Here is a 25,000-nt window from a genome sequence, read left to right as displayed (position 1 = left end):
TAAACATTTAACCCATTGATGCCTCAAATGCCCTAAGATACCCCCTTTTGATGAGTAAAGACGTCTGGCGTTAGACAGAATAAAATCTGTTAAGTCTCACTTGCAGATGTCAATGGGTTAAATAGAGAAAAAAGTAGCCATTGGCTATGCTTATGGGTAGTTAAACCATTCATTTGATAAGCTACATGTAGGAATGTGACTTGTGAAGCCAAAATTTAATTTTGGTACCAGAAAGGTGCTCCAAACAAACATTGATAAGTACATGTACTTTCATTACATCCAGAGAAGAGCAGGATCTGGTCAAATTATGGAATATTCTGTCTCCTTCAATGATCACATGAAAATGTATTACCGTAAGTTAATGAACAATAATTATCATAATGATCAGTAATGACATCCTTGACCTTTTTGTTCAGTTGTTTCAATGACAAAGAAGAATGCTAATGTCGCATTGCTGTTTGTCTTCCTCCACACGATAGTTAAGGTAGGTTTAAAAATTAATGAATTCATACTATTACATGTAAATTATATGTGTATAATGTTCACTTTAGGGTCAATTTTTTTTTCCACTGGTGCAGGTTTTTGCAGTATAGTACAAAGCTTGAGTTTCCCAACTCAGGAAATCAATTCCTTTTTCGTTGAGTTTACTGTAGCTGTTAATCAGCTTTATATTATTTTTGAAGAAAGATCGAGGAAAACCCAGTAAATGGCCATTTGCAGCCATCGTCTGACATTTCTATAATAACAAAGGATTAACAAAAATCTCAAAATTTTCAACAAGACTTCTTACACTTTGCACATTTCTTTCTGAAGAGATGCAAACAAGTTACATGTACTTCTTTGATGTCATTAGTTACCAGGAGCCAACTGGCTCGGCCAAAATATTTTCTGATAAAATTAATCAAACGCCTGCTAAAACACTTGGTTACACTGTGAAGAAAGATTTTTGAAGTACTACATAAGACACTATACACTTTCACTATACATGTATAATTATACTAAACACTAAACACTAAAAATCCGGAAGGCATGATCGTGGCATAAAGGTAAGCGATTTTCCGAATTTGTTAAAAACCAACCCGATGTGAATAGTGCTTTACCCTGCATTCCATCCTGTAAATCGTGCTAAAATTGTGAGAAAGGGCCTGGAAACGAATTTCCCGAATTCCGGGAAATGCCAGCACTCTATAAATTTCTATTTCCCGGAATTTGGGAAATTTGTGAGGCCCTTTTTCATGATTTTAGCACCCTTTACAGCATGGGATACAGGGTAAAGCGGTATTCACATCCAGTTGGCTTTTAACAAATTCGGAAAATTGCTTACATGTACCTTTATGCTACGATCATGTCTTCCAGATTTTTTTGGCTTAATGGTAACCACATAATTTATTGTCATCTTGCCTATTTTATACAATTATGGCTTGTTTAAGATGGTATTTGATTCTTTGTGAGTGGTTGTAGATGTTTTGAGGTGGTTGTAGGTGGTTGTAGATATTTTTGAGGTGGTTGTAGGTGGTTGAAGATTTTTTTATGAGGTGGTTGTAGATGGTTGTACATTGTAGGTGGTTGTAGATGGTTTTAGGTGATTGTAGGTGGTTTTAGGTGGTTGTAGGTGGTTTTAGGTCGTTCCATGTTTTAGTGACTACGTATTTTTCATTCATGAATTAAACAATGTGTATAAACAAATCTCCTAAAGTCGCGGCTACACAAGCGATTTTTTGCTCGCGCCGGTGATGTGATTTTTTTAAATTTTGTCGCGTCGCCAGCGCGCAATGAAAGTCTGAACAGGCAATGCGAAAGCAGAAAAAAAAAACACTCGTCATCCAACGTGAAGGAACTGCCTCGGGAGAATGAATCCCTAAAGAAAAAGGAAAAAGGAAACGGCTCCTTTAGGAAGCACCAAATGTAAAAGTCATGACCAATAGTTAATAAAAGTGTGTTTTTTTATTAACCGCACCGATGCGATCATGATGAGCAATAACAACCGGCAGGTATAAAACGCAGGTCACAGGAGACTCGTCTCGCGAGACGAGATACTCGTCCGCACGGCCACTTGCAACTAAATCCAGGAATTGCACCGGTTTCACTTCACTTACCTGAAGTAATCGACCATTACAACAATTATCCAAAGCTAACCTTTTTAAAATGGGTGCTTAGACTTATTATACTGTTGATCAACATCATTTAAAATGGGTGTTTAGGCTTAAGTAAGAAGTATTAAATTCAATGCTGTTTATACGTATCTATAGACCAACATACTCATTTGAAATGTAGTATTAATAGGGTAGTCTATTTGGGTAGTCCGCTGGGGTTGTCCATGGACTGGGGGTCAGTGTTTAGTCCACCACCATACATTGTAGTTGTGATTGTCTGAATTACGTTGTACTTGCCTGAAGAGATACAGAGTTGAAAAAGGCTGATTTCTCTTTTCATTTTACATGTACTTAAGTCAAATGTACATGTAAACAACCTTTGCAAATTGTAGTTTGAATTAATAAAACATAGCACTGGATTGAACCGTGTTTGTTCTTCGTTTTTTTTTAAAGGTCAACCCATGCAAATGAGCAGAATGAATCATCCTCGAGTTCCTGTCCCGCCGGTAAGAAAGATTTAAAAAAAGACAAAAGTGACTCTTTTTGGTGATGGTCTTGAGATGAGTTTGTTTCAGTTCATAAGAATCTGCAGTACATTACATTGTACATTGTATATCAACATAGGCAAAACAACTTTCATACAGTAGGCTTAAAGCTGAGGGTTGTCATGATGTTTTCATGAAGCTGGCTACTTCCTGTTTTGGCTTGCATGTCAGATCATTTATTTAGTTCTTTTTGCTTTCTTTTTTTTTCTTTTTTATATGTATCTTTATTTTCCAGTGCAATGTAAACTTCTGTTATGTTATTAATTAAAAAAAAAATGAAGCTGGCTACACAATGAAAATTATAATCAAGTAAATCCATGATTCTTACCGTTATGGACACAATTGTAGCATTATTATTGTATAGAGAAGCCTAAAAAATTCAGAACTTCAACGGGGTTTAAACCTGTGACCTTGTGATGCCGGTGCGATGCTCTAACCAACTGAGCTACACTGTATGAAGCCACTGATGTTGAGAACTGGTCATTTGTGGGGTCTGATGTTCCCATGATGAATGAATCAGCCAAGGAAATGATATAATTATTATGAAGTGAATCATATTTTGAACTGCGATATGAAATCAAGTGAAGCTATGATCCTCGCAGTTATGAATGCAATTAATCAAATCAATATATGATTGATTTCATATATCATTTCCTACAATGGAAGTAGCAGGCTATTTTAAACTGATGTTATTGGGGACATACACTATAATAGTTTTTGAGTGCAGGACCCATTCATCCCTGAAGTGGCCCCCCATTGATGATTCAAATCAATCTTCTTGCATTGGACACAGTAAAATCTACTGTAGAAGTATTATTCTTAGCCTGGGAGAAAGGGGCTGTGGTTCCAGTGTTTTAGTCTGTTTTACTCTGAGTAGTGGGCTATTTTCACCATGGTAGTAGCCAGCTGCCTTCTACTGATGACAGGGATGGGAAAACTATCATCATGCTGTACGTACATGTACTACTGTTCAATGTACTGTATATGAATGGTACATGGACTTGTTTGGGATTTTTTGTTAAGATAGAAAATTAAAAATAATTTTAAAAATTATCTAAAATACATGTAATAATATATGCATTCATCAAATAATAATAATAATAATAATAATTATTATTATTATTATTGTTTATTATTATTATTATTATTATTACTATTATTTTATTTATTTATTGTCTAAAAATCATCTGATTCACCAAATTAATGCATGGAGAAATTTGCACACTGTATGTACGTATTGGTACATGTAGTTACAGTATGTTTTTTCTTCTCCTAGCTAATGTGTTTGTCCTTAAAGCTAAAAGATTGTCTCAAAGAACATGTATGGCCAGAAAGAGTTGTTTACATTGTAACTAGTCTTGTTATAATAATTATTATTAATACAGTTGTTTCCTTTCCTTAGAACTATGGTGGGATGCAGCCCCCATTTAACAGCTCAGTAGCACCTGGGGTTAACATGCCAATGTAAGTCTTGCATTATTACAGTAAGTAGTCAAATTCATGTGCACAGCTTACCCAAGCTTTTGAGACTTGATAAGGCACTTTTCAGTCAAGAAAACTTTAACAGACTAATAATATTAATAAATTATTAATCGAAAAACTTTCTCTTGTTAAGTCCATTTTTTGTTTTTTGTTGCTACACAATAGTATTTATTGACATACTGTACATGACTGTAGACTAGAGTGTTTGTGAAACAGGTCAAGGTAACAACCAACAATGAATTCTTGTACAATTTCACATGCTTGTGTCTTTGGTAGTGAGAGCCCGTCTAAAAAAGCTTATCTCCTCAAATGTCAGCATTGATTTCTTTCCAGTCGTGCATGTCATTGTGCTAAGCAGCCTTGCATGTTCGTGATATGAATATTTAATAAATACTAAGAATATACATGTACTTGTGCAATAGTGTACATTACGTACCCCACACTGGATACACATAATTTCTCTTAAGTTTGGGGATTAAAATTTTAATGTTTTGGTCAGAGTTGTCACATTCAGTGCCATTTAACCTGGCAGCAGTCATGCAGACAAAAATTATCTTTTTGCACCAAAAATTGAGGCTCTAGTGATTCAAATCCCTGCAAGTGGAAACAAGTCAACTAATGTTGCTTGCAGTTGTGACACTCACACAACTTCATCACTCAACTCAAAGAAGTTGACTTGTGGCAATTACCTGTAAGTCTCTAAATTATATTTTTCAGTCAATTGAATTTTTTAGAACTGAAAAGAATTTAAAGCCAGTCAGTTTGAAAAGGGATGTAACTATAATTTGCAATGCGAGAAATGTATTTACTGCTAAACTTAACGTGAATGTAAAATATTTCTGTTCCTTTTGTAAATCTCCCCATCCAAAGCAAACATGCCACCATTGTTCCCAGAATTTCGCTTTTCTGTGCCGTGCAAACTATGTAAACTTGGCAGAACAAGCAGTAATTTGGACCCATGACTGTTATGTGAGAGGCATGGGTCTATTCTCGATTTTACATCACAAACTGTTTGCATTCCTGTTTTCAAAGCAATTTTGCATTGCAAAGGCGTTTGAAAGGTAAAACCGAGAATGGACCCATGACTGCTGGTTTTGATAACATTGCACATCTTGCCAGGCAGACAAAAAGAGAACTTTTGAGGTAAGTGTGGTATTTAAACATGTTTGCTTTTGATATATTTATGAGTTTAGTTGTACTTTAAAATTTGTTTTACCTTCACAGGCCGGGCAGTAGACCTTGGAATCCCACAACATCGGTAAGGAGTGAACTGTGACTGTCTCTGAGCACTGACTTTTAACCTTGACAAGGAAAAAGACCTGATGTCACAAGAAATTCAAACAACTTAAATATTGTTCACCTTACATGTACTAGGCATTATGGTATTGCTTTCTACAACTGTGTGGCTTTGTACTTTTCACATACAACAACAAAATTAGTCCAAATTTGATGACATGGTTAAACAGGCATGTGACACATGAAATAACAGATAAATTACTCTAATTTTAGTTTTGGCACATTACATTTTACCAGCACATGTGGGATACCTGAAACAAAATCTGCTACTGATAAGCCCTGCAGGGTTCATGCAACATGATGAAATTTTAAAGAACAATTCCCAATCAAACCTGTTGGCTGATAGCTAGACTACCAGCAGTTAGATAAACAGGATACCCTATCATACAAAAGGGCAAAGAAAGTGATGTTTTCTAGGATGATTTGCAAAAAAACAAAGAATTTGCTACTGGTTGCTCAGAAACTTTTTTTTTTTTTTTTTTTTTGGGGGGGGGGGGGGTTGTGGAGATTGTGAATGTTTTCAAATAATTGAAATAAATGGCCATTTCTCGGCTTTTAAAATATTCTTCTATAACTACCTTTCATGTAATTATAGTGCAGGTGATGATGTAATGTTAGCCCCATCAATTATAGTATTATAAGCTCAATAATATGTGCATTTTGATTGGTTCTCACCTACACTGTCTGATCTACAATATTAGAGGACAGACGCATAGCTGGCATCAGGATCAAGAACTTTTTAATCCTTTGTTTTAACTAAAACAAAGAGATTACATTTTGCTGTGTGTCTGTTCAGTGATCACAGAAGACGTCAAAATCTGGTAAGATCATCAGTGAGAACTCAGCTATTGCCTCGTGTGCCACTTTTTTGTTGTTACCACATTTTAACGTCATCTGTGATCTATTACTGAACAGATGCAGGGCCACATGAAATCTACATTGCCATTTGTTAAACTGTATCTTTTTTAATATTAAAAACTGAATTATGGATATCAGATTTCCAGCATTTTCATTGGCTTGCCGGACACAGGCTATCAGTTCAGGCTATCCCTGCTGTACCTGATAATTACACGTATGGTCAAGGAACGTGTCTGCAATAAAGCGAGCTGAAAACGTTTTTGTAGCTGTGACAAAAAAGTGCAGGCAAAAGCCCTTTTGGACTGGAATTGACCAAGGCAGAAATCGATGCTTTAGTTGACAATACATGGAATAGTTGTTGATCCTCGTTGGTTAGCAATCACTTCATATCCAACGCGTCCTCGCAGAATAATTGTAGAATAATCAATGAGGAATCTTGATGCTCAGAAGTAATCTGAGTGCTCCTCAGCAGGGCTCGAACCTACCACATTCCGATTACAAAAAAAATATATTCTTTTCAATCATTTACCAGCCTGAGGGTAAACATTTCACAATCTTGACTTGAATTGCGAGCACTATTCACTTCAGGCAATCTCAATTCTAGCGGTAAAGTGGGACAATTGCAACATGAACCTAGTTTGATGGCCTTGCCTCCCTGAGTCTCCTATAGCTCAGTGGTAAATCCTCTGAACTATTCGTCAGAAGGTCGTAGGTTAGACTCTGCAAGGGAGCACTCCAATTTTTTTTCTGAACATTCTCATGTCACCTGGTTCAAGGCGTGTTCTGACCACTCGTTGAATTTGTTCCTGGTTCAACTTCTTGGCTGCACTTTAAATAGCCAACTGGTTTGCCTCCAGCCAGTTGGGATTCTTAACAGTTGTTGTTGATATTGTGTTCTGTCGTTTTGTTGATTGTTTCATTGGCTCTGGAAAGCGCTTATGGGGAGTGGTCAGTTATGTATTGTATTGGAATTGTATTGTATTGTGTCATGGACAAAAATAGACACATTTCTTCATACCTTTAATGTACTTATGAGATAACTTACCTTTAAAGTTTGTCATAAATAATTAAGTTTTTAAGTTAGTTGTACAGTCCTATTTAACTATCAGTGCCTCGTATGTTACTTGTCAGTAAACTGTCAGTTGACAGGTTACTGACAGCCCTGGACTTTTGATTTGTGAAGCTTTTCAAAAATTATGCAATTTTGGGTGGGGTAATTGATTCGCTTTGAAACAATACAATCATGTAGGTCTCATGCTATTAACGATGATAATTGACACTAATAATAGGAATGATAATTTCATACCAAGGAAATTTTCTGACAATATTGCTTTTTGTTATGACAGGTCGCTGGTCAACCAGGGACACCAATAATGGCCAGCCCTCAAGGTCTGTAAAGAATTTTTCAAAGTTTAACCCATTGAGTCCTGAATGCACCCCCTCCCCCCCCTCCCCCCTTCCCCTCTTCCTTGATGAGTGAAATCTTGCTCCAGACTGTCACATTGTGACCAGCTGTCACCTGTTTCAGACCCAGCAAGCACTGGAAGTGAATCCATGTATGCAATGATGAAGTCTGTCCCTGGAGGAAGCATTCCGGCAGTAATAATTTTATTCTCTTTGCGTACATGTACATTAAGTAATGGTCCGGCTAAGAAGCAGGCAGAAAAACAATAGCCCGCGGCAATAGCGTCGGTTAGTTAAAATGTGCCAACATTTTTAATCAAATTAAGTTCGGCTGTTCCCATTGGTGTAAGCAGCTAAAAGCGCGAAATTTGAATTTCAATGAAAAATGTAATCGACTTGCCGTCTAAAAAATTAGATTCTGTTTCGTAGAACAAATCATTATGCCTTCAAAAACTATGTTTGTAAATATCGTCAAGATTCTATGCGCCATTTGCCGATTGGCGAATGGCGCATAGAACAATGCCCAAATTTGGCCGAGAGACAGAGATCAAGGGCATGGGGAAGAAGAAATCCAAAAAAGGCTTTTTTTTCATTTTTTCCTCATCTTTTTTCGACATTTTCCGATATTAGCCAATCAGATGCCTCGATTGGAGCAGCAGCTTCTAAGTACTTTTGCCGCTGGGCTGCCTGCTTCTTAGCCGGACCATTACTTAATATTATTTTCTTTTCTATTGTTTTCCCAAGGATTGCCCCAATACCCACCCTTAGTCCTTTGTTTCCTGTCAGTGTGTTTGCCGTACCGTCATGCAAGTTTTTGTTTTCTGTTGCACTACATGGGAGGTGGTCCTGAACCCCCGCTACCTCTAGGAGCCCAGGAGGCTTCTCTAGTCATGAATGGTAAGAGAGAGTTTAAATATCAAATTATGTTTTTATTAACTGGAACTGGCCCCCATTGAGGAGTAAAAATTGTCTGGTGTTAGAAAGAGTAAAATCTTTTAAGTGTCATTCTTAGGAATGAAAAGATTAAGTTTGGTGCTTACTAATTCAAAGGTAGTTTTGCTTCGTTGTATGAATATGCGGGAAAAGCTGGTCTTAATAAGTGTTATAGAAATCTAAAAAGAAAATTGAGGGGAACCAGGCATTTAAATTCAAAGATAATTGATCAAGAATATTTGTTGAGAGCTTTAAAATACAAAGCACTGTATTGTGTTCCTTTCCAAATTGAAGCTTAATTATCTCCGAAAAATGCATGGTTACCCCCCAATTTTCTTTTTGGATACCAAGAGCACTTGCTAAGTTTGGCTTTCTCCGCATAGTTTTAAGGGGCGCAAAAATATCCCTGCATTAGAGATACATGTACCAATAGGAAATCAGAGTATCTGGAAATGCGCAGGACGTATTTGCAATAACAATAGTAGGCACCATCCTTAAAAGAGTGTTCCAAGGAATTAAGCACTAGCTTACTGTCTTAACTATGCTCAGGCTAGGAATCTTGATGAAGTATTGTTACTTTTGTATAGTTCAACTCACAACCATATTTGGTAAATCATATGATCAAAACAGAGAATGCCTAAGAACTCAGCGAGTTAACTGTTCTTCACAAATTTTTAATGCAACAGTATGAGAACATCCTGACACAAAATGGATTTTAGAAATTATTTCTCAAAAAACTTATGATGTCACAAGGCCCTCCTTTGATACACTTTTCAAAATATCAGTTCCATTTTTTTTTTCCAATTAGAAATTCCATGCTACAGTTCATGAAAAATGATGGGATGGTTGCCATATGGGGAAAAAACTGCCTCTTCCTTTGGTTTACTGGGAGCTTTTACCTGTTTTTCACTGAAACGCATGGCACCTTCTGATTGAAGTGATGTCAGATGTCCACGATTGAAAAAGATTCTTCATAGAACCATCCATGCAACCGTTTTGTAGGGCTCTTTGACTAAAAACCTTCCTTAGCAACCATTGTCTTTCTGTAGTTAAGTGTCAACCCCCTTAAACATTCAAAAAACTCAATGTGGTGGAGGTTGATACAATCTGTTACTCTACTCAAACCAGCTGCTTATTTAAAATGCTATTGAAACCCCTGGACTTTCAAATAATCAATGTGTTAACCCTTTCCTGCCCGAGGGGGGCCCCATTGACGAGTATTAAGCTGTCTGGCATTAGACAGAGTGAAATCTAGAAGTGCCACTCTTGGGTCAGGAAAGGGTTTAAATGGGGACATTTTTTGAGTGGACCTTGATGTTTTTGACCGTTTCCTGCCTGACCTGATGTGACTGGTACTGTGAAACAACCTGCACTTTCATCCTTGTTTTATTTTCAAACAAGACGGAGAATTTTGAGGTACTTCTGTAATGATGTTCATTGATGATTGTAAAGTAACATTTTTGTTTCAGATTCAAACCCTGATATGGATGGCCTACCTAAGGTATTTAACTAAGTAACTTTCTTGTCAATTTGCTGCTTCCGTTTTGTGCAAAAAATTGCATGTAGCTTCATTTCCTGTTATTTGCTCGTACGTTTCTAAAAATGGCAGCTCCATTGCTTGACTGATACCTTTTTATGGATCTCCTCTTTCTTGTTGTTGATGGCTTCATCTTCAGGTAAACTGCAGAATACCCGACCACTCTTTTGTTCTTGTACATAGCTCTCCGTAACGTGGAGCTCGTGTTCATGTTTATTGTTTTGATGAAAGTTGGAGTTTTATATCACTAAATTAAACGATTTAATTTGATTTTAAAGAAGACTGCATGTCTTTAAGGAGGGAAGGGTTAATGAGCGAAATTTGATAGTGTTTGATGTAACTGACCTGTACATGTGCTTGTGTTGTCTGTAGGATAATCAGAATGATCACAATCCTGGTACCCCTGGGGAGGGGGATGGAAAGTTTGGCAATTTACTGCCATTCTCACAAGATAATGTAAGTGTGTTCTTTTCTGATAATTTTAGGGTTAAAATTCTGGTCGATTATCAATTAAGATATTTGAAGCGGGAAGCCGTAACTTAGAAGAAATCTAATGAAAAGGAAGATCGTTATCTTAGACATCACGAGGAGTATTGTCCTCATCCCATATTCCAAATGAAAAAAGAAATATCGTTATGTTAAACATAATCAAGTGCCCTCATCCCTTAAATCAGACCCGTAAATGATAGTCGGGGAGCCACAAATGTGACCCGTATGCGTTAATTGCATGAGGTAATCATTAAACCATGTGAACATTAGCACTTAAAAACTGACACGGAGCACTGTGTGAAGCTATTTTATTAAAGATTTTAGTTGGAACACATGTACAACCAGGTTTTAACCAAAACTTGTTTCGATAGAGCCTTTGCTTATTAACAAATGTTACGTGAAAGATCGCCAAACAAATTTTGCGAAAGGTCTGGGTTTAAATTCTTCTATGGAGTTAGTTCATTTGTTTAAAATGGTGTAGCTACCGCGCCTGGAATTTCAGATTTCTATTTTCTTGGGGCCAAGTAGAAACAAAGACCTGGAAAGTCAGCCTAATGAATAATAAATAATATGGTTAAATGATCCTGGGTGGAATCCATGTTCGTCCAGCGTCGAAGACTGACAATCCGTTTTCCTTTTTCCTCCGTTATGAAAACAAACATTAAATCAATAGCTGTCAAAATACACCTACAACTGTAGCAACCATACTCTATTCGCTCTCCTGCCAGACACTTGAAAAGGTTGACCCGCTCGGAAATTCTGGAAGAATGCCGTATGCATTCGTCGTATCCTATCGGGAACATTTCTTTACTTCTTTACCACGGACTGCTCTTATCAGAGCCGCAAATCTTAGAAATAGGTCAAAGTACGTCATCTGAACCCAACAGACCATGTGACTGGTGGAATGAGAAAATTAAATGACTGACTGACAATAGTTGCTCCGTTTCCGTTGTACCGTATAAGTTGCACGGGCTCCACCCTGGATGATCACCAGAAAGTGACATTTAGGTTAAGAGGTCGAATGCGGAGGTTGTAAGCTCGAAAATTGCGGCACACGCATTTTATTTTTTTTGAAAGGGAAGGCAACGGTGAACTTTGTGTGACTCTTCATGTCCTCGTTCGTTAAATCTGGAACACACATGCGTTTTACCTTATTCCACAATGACTGTCATTCTGATACCCTTTTTTTGTTCAAGTCATTTTCAGATGCCTCTGATCAAAATTCAGAAAGTCAGTAAATAGCGGCCATTTTGGAATTAGACCAATGAAACATGACGATGTATAGCTTTCATTTCCATGTTAATAATATAAATTGAAAAAAATTGTCAATTCTGCTTGTCTAAGAGAAATGCAGTTTTCAGGTGACACAGCGCAGAAAATAAGCAATTCTTTGCAAAAACAAGTATGAAACCAGGCATTCTGATTGGTCAGTGAGCAAAGACAGTCACAAAAAGCCAATCAAATCCGAGCCCTAGATGTCGCAGTTTTTGCGTAATTCCGTGATACTCTGCTTAACCATTCCGACTTTTTCCGTGTATATTTTTAATAAGTAATCATGAATACGTAATCACATGATTTTTCTTGTGCTATTTGGAATACATAAGAATTTTTTTTTTGGAAGACTACAAATATATTGCACTCGCCCTACGGGATCTTGCAATTTTCACCTTTGAAAGAATTTATTATTGCTTATTTTTTCATTACGTCATCGCAGCCATGTTGGTGGACAAGAACAAAAGATCTCTCATTTGCTCCTTTTGTTCTTCCACTAGCACTTGTACTTCACATCATTGTTATCTTCGTCTCTAAGAAATATATAATAACCCAAGTTATTCGCGCATTTTGATTGTTCCTAGCCTATGATCTATTAGAGGGCAGACGCACGATTGACGTCACCATCTCAAAGTTTTCCGAATAAAGTTTAATTCTTTACTATATAAAACAAATAGATTCCATGTTGCCGTGCGTCTGTTCAGTAATAGATCACAGAAGACGACGTCAAACTGTGGTAAGAACATCAGTGACACATTCGGCTATCGCCTCGTGTGCCAATCTATTTGTTAATTAGCCTGCTTGCAGGCAGTTGATGTACTTTTCTTTAGAGAGGGTGTGAAAACGTAACCTTTTCACATTCTCTCTGAGGAAAGTATGCCTGATCGCAGGTTATTGTTGCCACGAAACACGTATCAGACGCCATATTGGAAGAGTGTGGAAAGTGTCTTGGCCGGGTGACAAAACGACGGGTTGTGGAGTGAGAAGAGCGGAGAGAAAAACCGCCTGTCCGAACACCAGCCTTTTCTCGGTAGCTGCGTCCATCAGCGGACGCGGCTTTCTAATTGGTTGGCTCAAATGGTTTAAAGTGCCCCTGTGACCAAAAAATCAATTCATATTTTTCTTTGGATTTCAAAACTATGTTAACAAAACACTAAGTGACGCACGTTTTAAGGCTTGATTTCAAAAAGACACCTCTTTATTTTAACTATAATTTTCCTATTTAATGGTCCGCCATTACTAACATTATGTTCTTGAGAGAGGTGGATCAAGGAGAAAATGACGTCAAAGGCTCACTAGTTTAAGAATGCAATACGTGTGTACGCCGCAGAATTAATATGCAGCACGGGGGTTTTCGGCTTTCAGACTTTTAAACTCACGCTTTGCATATATAATAAGCTGCGTTCACACGCTGAGATTTTAAGCTAGTGAGCCTCTGACGTCACTTTTCCCTGGATCCAACCGTCTGAGGTCTAATCGGTCAGTTTTGAACGTGAGTAATGGCGGACCGTGAAATCCAAAACTTACACTCAAAGTAAGCGGCCTTTGGATAAAAATCAAAGCTCAAAATTTTGCCAGTCAGGTGTTAAGCAAACACACTTTCAAAATCTGAAGGAAAAAAGGAAGTGGTTTTTTTTATCACAGGGGCACTTTAAATCTCTCCGCTCTTCTTACTCCCCACCCCGTCGTTTTGTCACCCGGCCCAGACCTATCCCACGCTCTTCCAAATATGGTGTTTCGTGGCGACAACAACATCTACCACCTGCAAGCAGGCTATTAAGACATGGTCATTCATTTAATTAGTTATTGTTATTGATTAATTATTTAATTAATTAATTTACATGAGATCACGCACTTGGGCCAATATATTGCGTTCTTCACTGAATGCGGCTCGTAACTTGAACAAGCATGCAGCGTTCAATGCTCTGGTGGTTAAATGGGAGAAACCTTTTTAAGAAACGCAAAATGAGTTCAGTGTCAAATGTATTTAGCACTGGGGTACAAATTGGGGACACTTGACAGAAATCAAATTCAATTTAAAACCTCCCGGAGGGTAGTAGAGAACCAACAAACTTTCCAACTCTGATTTGAAACGCGAAATGTTGTTTGCTTCTGTGAAAGTTGGGTGACCAACAAATAGGCAACATGTTCTCGAGAGTGGAATTACGATAATCATATAATATCACCCAGCGGTGAATATATGCTAGTCATAATTACATGCCATATGCACTGGTCTAAGTCCCAGGACTTATAGCAGATAAAAAGAAAAAAAAGGTAAAAGTATTCCCTGGACAGGATTTGAAGACGGAGCTTCGGCTTAGAGGAACAGCTTCTATTCACTAGGCCACGATGAACAAGTTACAAAGTTTCTTCAATACGTATTTGTTATTTGTTGCCTGTTATCTAGATTAGGATCACAATAATTCATCAATGATTGAGCCTTAGCGCTAATTTCAAAATGGTTAGCTTTGTTTTAAGTGTGGTCGGACCTTTCTCATTAGTTGTCTAAAATAAGTTCTTAGCGAGTGTTATCGCACGTTAAAAGCCCGGCCTTATCACAAATAAATTAGATTATTGTGTTTAAAAATGTTGTCTAAGCAAACGGCAACTCGGTGGTTTAGTGGTTCAGGGCGGTGACAGGTGAGCTAATAATCGTAGCTTCCAGTCCCGAGTCCGGATATCTGGGTTGAATTTTAAAAGAAAAACGTTCAATTCCCAGAATTCCTTTCCAACTGTCAGTGTCATGAAATAATGTTAATTGTATATTCAAAGCCGGTTGATACTATATGATTATCGTTATACCAGTCTCGAGGATGATTTGAAATTGGCCAGTTTCGTATTCTCGCGGTTAGACTGAATCTAGCATGAAATGGAGGCTAATGCAGGGGAAATAATATGAAAAGATTCCCCCGCCACACATTTGCCTTCACTTCATGCTCGATCCGACCCAACCGTTAGAATACGAAACTGGCCTAATCCACGCCTTGAAAACAACCATAGGTCATCTGACGCCATAACCACTTGTAAAAATGATTCATACGTGTATCACACTTCTTTCGTCGTTCGGTTGAACGTACTCTAATCCCCACGTGCACCATGCTCCTCGTGGTCTGACGGTGGCAGTGTCCTGTCTGCTGACCGCTCGGAGTGCGTGCACAATCGTGCCCCCACCCTTTTTTTTTTTCCTTTCGTGTCACCCCATGCGGTGGTTTGTAATACTTTAATTCTTATTTGTTTGCAGACATTTCCAAGTTAGAGTACTGACCCCTAACTGGCTTTTAAAGTGAGTTTATGAATTATGTAAACGTTGATAGTACGTAAACTTTGAAAGCATGAAATTGTGTTTTATTCGTGGTTAGAGCTGACAAATAATTATGGTTGACAAAATGGTCCGTCCTAAATTTGCAGTCAAGGGACTTAAGTGTTCCTCCTACAATTGAATATACCGGCGTATGTTTTTTTCTGAGCGCACTTTTTTCAATCCAAGTTTGTAGTGACCTCATTAGTTAGTGGGATGGCCCTTCGGTTTATTACCATTGTCCTAGTGATCAGGGATGGATTTATAAAGCTTTCTCAAAATCATTAATAGTTCACCAACCAAGTCGACCAATCACAGGATGTATACCACCACATCACGTAGATGTATTTTCATACGTGGCCCAATAAAAAAGTTGATGAAACCTTAGAGATCTAGATACGATATCCAAATCTCTTATAATTTTTCTCTGCCGTCTCTAGCAAGAAAAACAAAACGAATCAATAGTCGGCCAGTTGTTCGAGAATTGAACCAAGAACTCGTGCTTCGTGTTTCGAAATTCGAAGCAGTAAGTACTCTGCCTTCGGCGTCATGCTTTCATCTGTTTCTTAGTGTTTGGAACCTCGGATGAAACATTCCCACTCGTTATTGATATTTTACTTCTAATATGATCCAACTTGATCAGCATCCTCGCAGATGTTGGTTCGTGTTGAACTTATCGACATCCTTTAGCCAAATATTGACACGGTTGCTTTTACCTCTCGATCTGTCTTTCATCGGAAAAGACAACGTTCTTCCATTATTCGTCTACAGTCGTTGTCATGTGCACTAACCAAATAAATCCAAATCTGCAGTTACTCAGGAGGAAAAAAAATATCAGGTCGCAAAAAAATATATTCAATTCATTTTCCTCTCTGTGCTAATTCCACGAACAGGAAATGGCACACACTTCTGGACAGACAAACAACATGCTGTTTTCAAAGAACTATCACAATGCAAAGCAGTCTATGACGTCAACCCGGTATTAAGCTCGTTCCTCTTCTTTGCTTGGTCGTAGATCAAATATACAACTTTAAGGAGCCTCTAATACTGTGTTCACACTTGGCCGAAACATGATTAGTCTGATCACGAATGAAACATGTTTCGTTATGAAGAGTGTTCACATCAGACAGTGCAAGGCGCGAATCATGGTTGAAACATGATTATTCTGAGCAGGATTGAAATAGCCTCGCGAGGTAGTTTCAATCATGATCCGACCAAACACGTTCAAAATGGCGGATTCATGCGAGAGGAGGCAAGTGCCCAAAAGAACCAAAATTGGGGGTATTAGGAGGCTAAATGTCTAGTTGCAATATGGGCCGACGAAGAAATATAACGGCAATTATCGGCGATCGTTACAGATGAGCTTGTGGAAAACGGAACATCTTGTGACGAAGAAAGCGCAAATGCCGTCTCCTCGTTAAACGCTGCATAGCCCTCCTCCTCCGAACGTCTAGAAATTTAACACTAAACGAAAGAATGAATGCAACTGTTACAGAAGTTTCCAGCTCCAATCTACAGCTGAAATGTAAAAAAATTATGCCAGTGTCATGAAACAGCATAAGTTACACAACCATGCATGAAACGTGTTTCACACGGACATCTGGTGTGAACGACCCAAGAAAAAACATGTTTCGGCGAAGCATGTTTCCTTGAAACATGTTTACTCTAATCATGTTTCGGCTTTAATTTGAACACAGCTTAAAACAGTGACTTTGAAGGAGAGAGTATAGTGAACCAAAAAATTAATGTTTGACCAGTGCAGAGACTTGTTAAGTAGAGAGGGCAGTGCATGGAGCAGTGTAGAAATATCTCTGAATCGAAAGCTCCTTTTTAGTTTTTGTTTGTTCGTTTTATTTAACGAGAGCTTTAATTTCCTTTCAGGATCACTGTGAATCGGTTGCCATCTTAAAGATCAAAGAAAGCATGCAAGAAGAAGCAAGAAGATTTGAAAATGTCGATTGAACGACGGACCATCAAGGAGAGTTTTTCATGCAATAACAGCTAGAGAACTTTCGCCTTTGTATATTTGCCAACCACTACTCAAAGATTTGTAGAAAACAACTGTACTTGATCTACGGAGTTTGCATTGGGAGAACAATCCTGCTATCGCTAAACCCCTTCTTCTCTTGTGCCAGGGAAGACGAGTCCAAAGTAGATGTCTCTAAATTAAGGTTATATTATATAGAAAGGGAAATATGTTTGTATAGTCCATCGCTTACGTTGTGGCTTATAATTAATAATATACTGACAGTTGTTGGGTGTTTGTGTAGAATAATAGGCGAGTTCTTTGGGACAAGAAAGCTTTCATATCTTATCAGGAATGAATAGTTTGCTGCTTCGGTGTAGAGTACAATAAGGGACAAAAGGGATCCAAGCCACGTGCTTAAAAGCTGGTTGACCCAGGTTTCTTTCTTGACCTCAAACGCGTTAAACACGTGACCAACACATGATGGGCTCGTTACGCCTTGGTGACGATTCTTTCTATTTATCCATCGCGTGCTGTAACGTTGTCAACGCTTAGTGAATTCTAGTTCCTTCTTAGTGGTTCGGGTCAAAGTCACGTAACGCTCCTCGGTGAGGAACGTTGTTTGCGCGACTGCTGCCCGAGTGGCTCCGAAGGAGACTAAGTAACATGTTTCAAATGAAGGAGAAACTTCGTGCAAATGGTTGCTTCGCCTTCTCGAGAAATGCTCAAAACCGGAATCTTTTGTGAGACGTGTACCTCGGTGCTCTGTAAAACTGTAGCGCAAGCTGGTGGTCGATGCGTTGGCGCCCAGCGGTTCCAGTGACTGGTAAGCTTCTGATTTACACTGAAAAATCAAGGAGCTGTTTGGAATGAAAACTTAAGCTCACTGCCAAGTTTTTCGCAAGGTTTATATTTTGCTTCGTCTTTTAACGTGAAGACGGCTAGTTATCCCATTTGCACGTTTAGCTCCAATGTACATCAAGTCTCCTTATTTCACGCATATTAGGGAAACAGTCCTTACCGCAAGGTGTCCGCACGTAACAAGAGCGAAGCAGTAATTGGCATGATACGAGATGCAGCTATGTAAAAAGCGCAGGAAAACACTGCGCGCGAGTCAGGTGGTTTTGGTCTGCTTAGTTTAATTAAACGGTGACTCCAGATTGTGGGCTAGTCAAGAACCACAGTCTTGATTCTATGATGCGCTTGTTTGTGATTGGTGTTGTAACGTGAAAGGACTGCTATGGAACAAGGCGGGCCTTGCGTGCTGGGAGGATTAATTCTATCAAACGTACGGGACCTATATGAACATTTTGTAAACGTTCGCCAACCGACAAATCTTTCAACTCGTTTAGGAAAGTACTAAATTAAACATTTTTTTGTTTCTGAACGAAATATCGGGGGGGGGGGGGGGGGGGCGGGTCTTGGGTCTGCAAAACGTTAATATGATTGATGTGATAAAAATTGTAAGATTATTTGAAAGAATTACTTTTTAAAAGCAAAAAAAATATACCTTGGGGAAAAGTTGTGTACATTACGGATAATGAGACGCTGATAGTATTTAACTCGTGAAGGAAGGTGCAATGTTTAATCCACCTCTGTCTGTGTGAAATAACTTGAGCAAATTATGCAAACAACACGGAGGAGAATTTGAGATTTTCGGACACAACTTCCAACCATTTTTTTTTTTACGGGTTAGATAAAATCGCTCATCTGTGCCGTGAATAGCAAGATGAAACTGTATAAAGACCTTCTGCAATATATAATTCAACTGTCCAGTATATCAATACACTTTGAGATCATGTTGATTAAAGAAATTGTCAATGAAATCCTACTAGTAAGATTCGTCCTCGATCTGTAATTTCTGCTGTCCTGTCATGATTCGGGTGGGCTGGAAGCATGGTGACTTGTTTGGCGTATGGGTTGCGTAATCCAAATTTTTGTATCAGTTCTAGGAAAGGGGCAAAAGTAGGGATAATAATTGATGCTAGCCGGCATACAATTGTTAGCTATTGTTTAGCTGATTGTCTGCGAACATAGCGTCTTTTCCAAAAGTAGTGCTTGACCTAAAGTTCTCAGCAACGTCAACGGTAGCTCAGCTGAAATGGCTCACAGGCCATTGTGAACAACAAGAAAACAAAGAAATGTGTTTTAAGAAGTAATTTTTTACGGGGAGGTCTTGGTTTTCCGGGTCTTAAGCTTCGATCTTCGTTTTCCACACCCCAAGCATGATCCAACCACGTCCTTTGTACTGGGGCCTCACCGCCTGGTATATTAATATGAATTTGAAAGGCTTTGTCAAAACGGACGAAAAACTTAGAAATTACAGAAACGAAACTTGGTGGAAGCAACTAAAATCGACCGAAAAACTACTCGCGATGAATAAAGGACGGCGAAAGAGCTCAGATGAACAATTGTCCTTAGCCAGTTTGTCTCTTTTTTGCGCTATAAAAAAGCATCGTTTTTATATCGGAAAAAATCTCCCTCCTTCTTGCGGGCTTCTTTCTAAAGCTCTTTGGACGAGCAAAGAAAAAAGAAAAGTTGCCAAACTGCGATCCTCGTATACTGAAGATGTCTTGTATCAAACGTGTTCTTGATTTGATTGCAAAGAAACATTAGTTTGGGAAACTTGTGGTTAAAATTCGGTTTCAGTCCCACATCAGCTCATTTGTGTAAAAGGAAGCTTCGTATAGATTCTTGTGCACAGTTGTACACAAGGCTCGGGTATACAAATCTGTGGTGAAAATAGGCATCCACAACTTAACACAGAGTTACTTCTGTATAGTTTCAAATGCAGGAGCAAAATCTAAAGTGACTGGGTAAACAAAAGCACAAAAACCTTAGCCTCAACTTACTCAAGATTTTGTTCCTGATGACAAATTTTTGTCGTGTGCATCACAAAATTAAAGCTGTATTTTCAGTCCAAATGTTTTGTTGCAGATCCAAATTCTTTAGTTTATGCACTCATCAAACTTTGTTGTTATCTTCTTCCAAAACTTTGGGGGTGATTACATTTTTTTTGTACTTTGAAATAATAATAATAATAATAATAATAATAATAATAATAATAATAATAATAATAATAATTATTATTATTATTATTATTATTATTATTATGTAATCATATATAATTAATATGATTAAGTACTATCATTATCAATATTATGATTACTATTCTTAGTCTCCCTATGTACACTAGCAATTTAATTCTATGAATGGGTAATTCTTGTAGCATCAACATTTGAAGTAGAGAAGGGTATAGAAATGTGGACGTTGTTTAGATGTTATCATATTTAAGCCTTCTTACTTCTCGAAAAAGAAAAAGTACAATGTTGGTGACTGGAAAAGACATATTGGTGTCTGCTGTACAGACATACAACAGAGTTAACTGTTGTTGTTTCCCCCATTCTGTGTCCTTAATCAAAAACCTGTTACTTTCCTGAAGGAACTCTTTTCAAGTCTTAGGGAGGAAGGAAAATCCCTTCTAAGCTCATTTATTTTCGACATTAGCATGCAGTACCCACCCCCAGTCTCCCAGTGGCTTTTTTTGGATCTTCAAAGAAACAGGACTTATTTATTCTACGCTATAGACCTCTTTCATAATGGCAGCCAAATAAAATATTCTTCTGTTTTAATACTAATAAGCCTTTCTATCCTTGCTACAACGAGCAAATTTCAAAAGAATATTTGTTTCAAAATGAGGGCAGTAGGTCTAAGTAACATAAATGCAACAGAATGTAAAGGAGGTTGCCATTTGTGAAAGTGGTCTATTTCCCTGCCCTTAACACTGAAGGCAAAACATTCAAAACCAATCCTTCTAACTTGCAAAGATGGGGGGGGGAGGGAGGGGGGGCATGGGCTTTTTTGCTCGGAAAAGGGTGGCCTTACCTAAATATGTCAATGAATAAATAGATAAATAAATAAAGAAACCGATAAATATACACTAAATGAAGAAATGAAATAAAAATTTCAATACATTAAAAGAAAAAGATCGTCGACAAGAACTGTGTGCTCTGAAAAATGAAAAACTTTTATGTAATCACCTGTAGCTACAAATTGTGGATAAAAATGAGTCTACTTAAAAGATTGCTATTTTAGAAGATGTTTGCCATCTTGGGCAACGTAGCCTAATATTATAAGGGATGCTCTTATTCGCCACTATCTCCATCATCTTTTTTTACCTAAATTGGGATAGATCTCAATGTTTTGGCGGGTCAGCAAGTTAAGTGAAGGGTCTCTCTTTGTTTTGATTGTATATCTTGCCGTGTGGTACAAGAGATACGAAATGCAATTAATGCCGACATATCACTTGAAAAAAGTTTAACTATAATCTTATATGGTTATGCTATGCTAGATCCTGTTAAAGGCGGAAAGACTGTCGTGATCTTTCCTCTGGTAGTGATGTCATGTGAAACTCATCAAAGAAGACACAATAGGCCATTTTACAGTTGTTTGCTCAGCGACCAAGCCTATGAATGGCTGCGAGGCTGCCGGTGACCTTGCATTGATACAGACCTTAGTGCTTTTGTCATGTAAATTGTGTTGTTGTAACGCTAATTAGTCCATATTAACATTACAAAAGCATGAAGGTTTGTATCAAAACAGGGTCACCGGCAGCCTCGCTTCCATTGTTAGGCCTGGTAACTTAGCCACAACTGTAAAATGGTCTATTGTAGATCTCTGATAGTCATAGCTACAGATTTAAAGATAAAACTAATGGTGGATGCCGTTTTTTGTTATTGGGCCGTTGGGATTATTAGCGGGTACCAAATAGGAAATGAATAGCGGACAAATAATTTGATAATTCGTTCAACCCCAAAAAGGAACGCTAGGAACATACGTGTTTTATGAAGAAGCACAAACAATACAAAAATATCTGCAAAGAAATTATTCCTTTTTGCATAGGCCTTATGATAATGTCATAGTATTCAATATGCAGATCGAGCGGCCTCGAAAACGCCAAAGTCAGTGGCATACTTCTTTTGTTAGTGGCACGAGGGAATGTCGAATCTGGCTCGTGAAGTCCGTGCGTGCACAATTCTTCAAATGATTTGCACGCATGCCTCCGTAAAAAACAGGTGAAAGTTATTTTTATTTTCAAAATCGAGGACTCGTCTTTTGCAGCACTAAGTCTTCATGGGTTTGAATATGTTTTTGTCTGTAATTCATAGAAGGTAAGAAAAAGGTGGTTAATTTATAAGGCATGCGTACAAGCTAAATCGGTTTAATTGATAGGAATGCTGCAGTATACGATTACAGCTTTTAGCCTTTCATGGTTCATTAGAACTTTCTGAAGTATTTGGTAGAACAGAAACTACTTATTCTTTCTGTTAAAACGAAAAATCAAACCGGGAACATAGCAGGCACAAGAGACAGTCAACAGTCTTCACGGAATAAAAGACGTTTATGTGCTCTATTTGCACTCTACTTGTATCTTAACGGTTGACTATCTGAATTTTAACAGCCACAAAGTCGATAGTGGAGGCGTGGCTCATGTATTGGCTGAGAATCGGGGTAAGTGTCATAATTGGAGTCACACCTTAGTTAAACATTTTCGTTTGATTTATGATTGGTATTTATGGTCCCTTTTCATCTATTTTTATTGACTTATTCAGTATCCCCATTCGATCTTCGGCATTCATTTTTTTTGGATTTGTTGTTTAATAATTCACTTGATATAGACCTTTTCGGCTTGTATATTTTGTTTTCACAATACAGATCATGTGATAATACTCAGGAGGTTTGGTCTTTTGTTTTGTTCATTAAAATGAGGGCATGCAAGCATGAATATGCCTGCAGGCACTCTTTTTAATGAACAAAACCAGGAACCCATGACCCGGAGCCTACAACTCTACTGTGTTCGTGTAACGGCGTTTTCATAGACCGATTTATTTTTAGATTGAATTTCCCGCGAATGAGACTCCCACGAGAGCCCGATGACCAATTACAGGATATTAAGCTGACGCAGGAGCTCATCAAGAAGAGCCTCTATCTCCTCTAATTCGTTGAGTCAACCCTTTCCCGGGTAAATTTATTTTAGGAACAGGTTTTTCCCGCAAAAAGTATCATAATTCCCTTGACGCTGAGATAGCTCTGCTTTGATTGGCTTTTACAACAGCAGGAGCTCATTAAGAGCTCCTGACAACAGTGAGCGTGCTGAATGTCCCAAGGGAGGTGTTCTATAAATAAATCTACTCGGGAAAGGGTTGACTCCGAGGCCAAGTATGGGAGATAGAGGCTCCTCTTGATGAGCTCCTGGCTGACGTCATTGGGTCACCGAACCGGAACTGCCTTTGTTTTTTCACCTAATTCGCGGGAAGGGCTAGTCTAAAAATAAACCTAATTGTGAAAACGCCGTTTCACAGTCGCTGTATGGAAGTTGCACGCTCCAGATGGGCTCCTGACAAAACAAAGGACCAAGCCTCCTGAGTATTATCACATGATCTGTATTGGGAAAACAAAATGTACAAGCCGAAAAGGTCTATTGAGAGCCCTTTGCACAAGAAAAGAGTTCAATCATTTTGTGATTCGAGACTCTGCCTTTTATCAACATAAACTCTTTCCATTCCCACGATCGAAACGTTCATTCTCCCAACTAGTGCCTTAGAGTTTTTTGTTGGATAGTCAAGAGAACTTGGTGTTATATCAAGATCACACCTCTTTATCTGATAATATTGTTCGTTCTCAATACCTGTTTGACTGACATTTCATAGAAACTGTAAAGAGAATTTATATACCCACCACTCCTGGGAGTTAAAGGGTTAAACAGAACATAAAGCGGAAGTCACTCACTCGACTTGGCTCTCATTCACTGTGATATTAAGCGCTTATGTTCTACAATCTCGGTATATGAAGGGGTTAGTTGTCTGAAAAACTGTGGTGCTGCGTCGATGCCGGGAGAGTGAAAGACACTACCATCGTAAAACCCAAATATATTATAAGTCGATGGCCAATGTTTCCAGCTTAAGTCCTTCGTGAGAGCAAATGGAGGAATGAGGGCAGTTCAAGTTATATTGGAAGTAGTGGAGCGATTCCATTGATTGGAGATAATGTAACGAAAAAAACAAGTACATTAGCTGAATAAGAAGCGCTCATTGATAACAGGGATTGAGAGTGCCGAGTGGCTTTTGTTCCAAAGCTGCGTTGCTGGCGTTGTCGGGGGAGGGGAAGGGGAGAAAGAAGGCGAGGATTTTTCAGTCCCCTCCTTCCGCTCCCCCGACAACGCCTCCTACGCAGGCACTGTGGGTTTCTGTGTTTCCTTAATTAGTGCACGAAAAGGCCGCAACTGTAATGTTATTCATTCGCTCAACTAAAACGACTGTGCCACTTGGGAGAAGTTATCAGTACCACTGCGTGTGTATTCTTTTGCTCTTCTTTCATTGTGCAAATAATTAACTATTCATCTCAGTTTATTTTCCCATTTGATTGTTTTCCCTCTATAACGAGTTGAAGGCGGCTTTTGTGATCCACCTACGTTTCAGACTTCCTCAGTTAACACCTACGGACTGAATATACGATGGGGCAGGTGGTAGGAGAACGAAACTAATTGACATTACATTTCATCGAACCTTTTAAAGTTCCATTTTTAGCGCTTCTAGTCTGTCTAACTGTCATGATCAGCGAAAAATTAACAGATATTTGGACATAGAGTTGACTCTTTTACGTCAGGTTCCGCTTTTGAAGATAGAGTCTTAAAATTATACTATTCTTTTTTGCTATTTGTCTAAATATCTAAATTACAACGGTTGGCTGAGTGACATTCACCAAGTTACTTGAATGTATAAGTTACAAGTTCATTTCAGCGCTGAGTGTTTAGGATAAAACGTGAGC

General features: G+C 38.3%; 1 protein-coding gene across 3 annotated transcripts in view; it reads left to right on the top strand.

Annotated features, from left to right (window-relative positions):
• LOC137973820 (single-stranded DNA-binding protein 3-like) overlaps window positions 1-19,105 on the top strand; it is a 24,453-nt gene extending 5,348 nt beyond the window's left edge. Inside the window, exons 2-10 of one of the 3 annotated variants that reach the window (XM_068820708.1) lie at window positions 417-484; window positions 2,547-2,599; window positions 4,041-4,102; window positions 5,345-5,378; window positions 7,621-7,663; window positions 8,423-8,575; window positions 10,081-10,112; window positions 10,521-10,604; window positions 17,089-19,105. In XM_068820708.1, the coding sequence (XP_068676809.1) occupies window positions 2,555-2,599; window positions 4,041-4,102; window positions 5,345-5,378; window positions 7,621-7,663; window positions 8,423-8,575; window positions 10,081-10,112; window positions 10,521-10,604; window positions 17,089-17,169 (534 nt within the window). In that variant the 5' untranslated portion in view covers window positions 417-484; window positions 2,547-2,554 and the 3' untranslated portion in view covers window positions 17,170-19,105. Of the gene's footprint in view, window positions 1-416; window positions 485-1,208; window positions 1,374-2,546; window positions 2,600-4,040; window positions 4,103-5,344; window positions 5,379-7,620; window positions 7,664-8,422; window positions 8,576-10,080; window positions 10,113-10,520; window positions 10,605-17,088 lie in introns of those variants that run through there. The other 2 variants (XM_068820707.1, XM_068820706.1) reach the window with 2 other exon arrangements.
• Window positions 19,106-25,000: the final 5,895 nt, after the last annotated feature.

The sequence above is a fragment of the Montipora foliosa genome, chromosome 10, assembly GCF_036669935.1.
Source record: "Montipora foliosa isolate CH-2021 chromosome 10, ASM3666993v2, whole genome shotgun sequence".
NCBI lineage: Eukaryota > Metazoa > Cnidaria > Anthozoa > Scleractinia > Acroporidae > Montipora > Montipora foliosa.
This window is presented reverse-complemented; position numbering and strand designations above follow the sequence as displayed.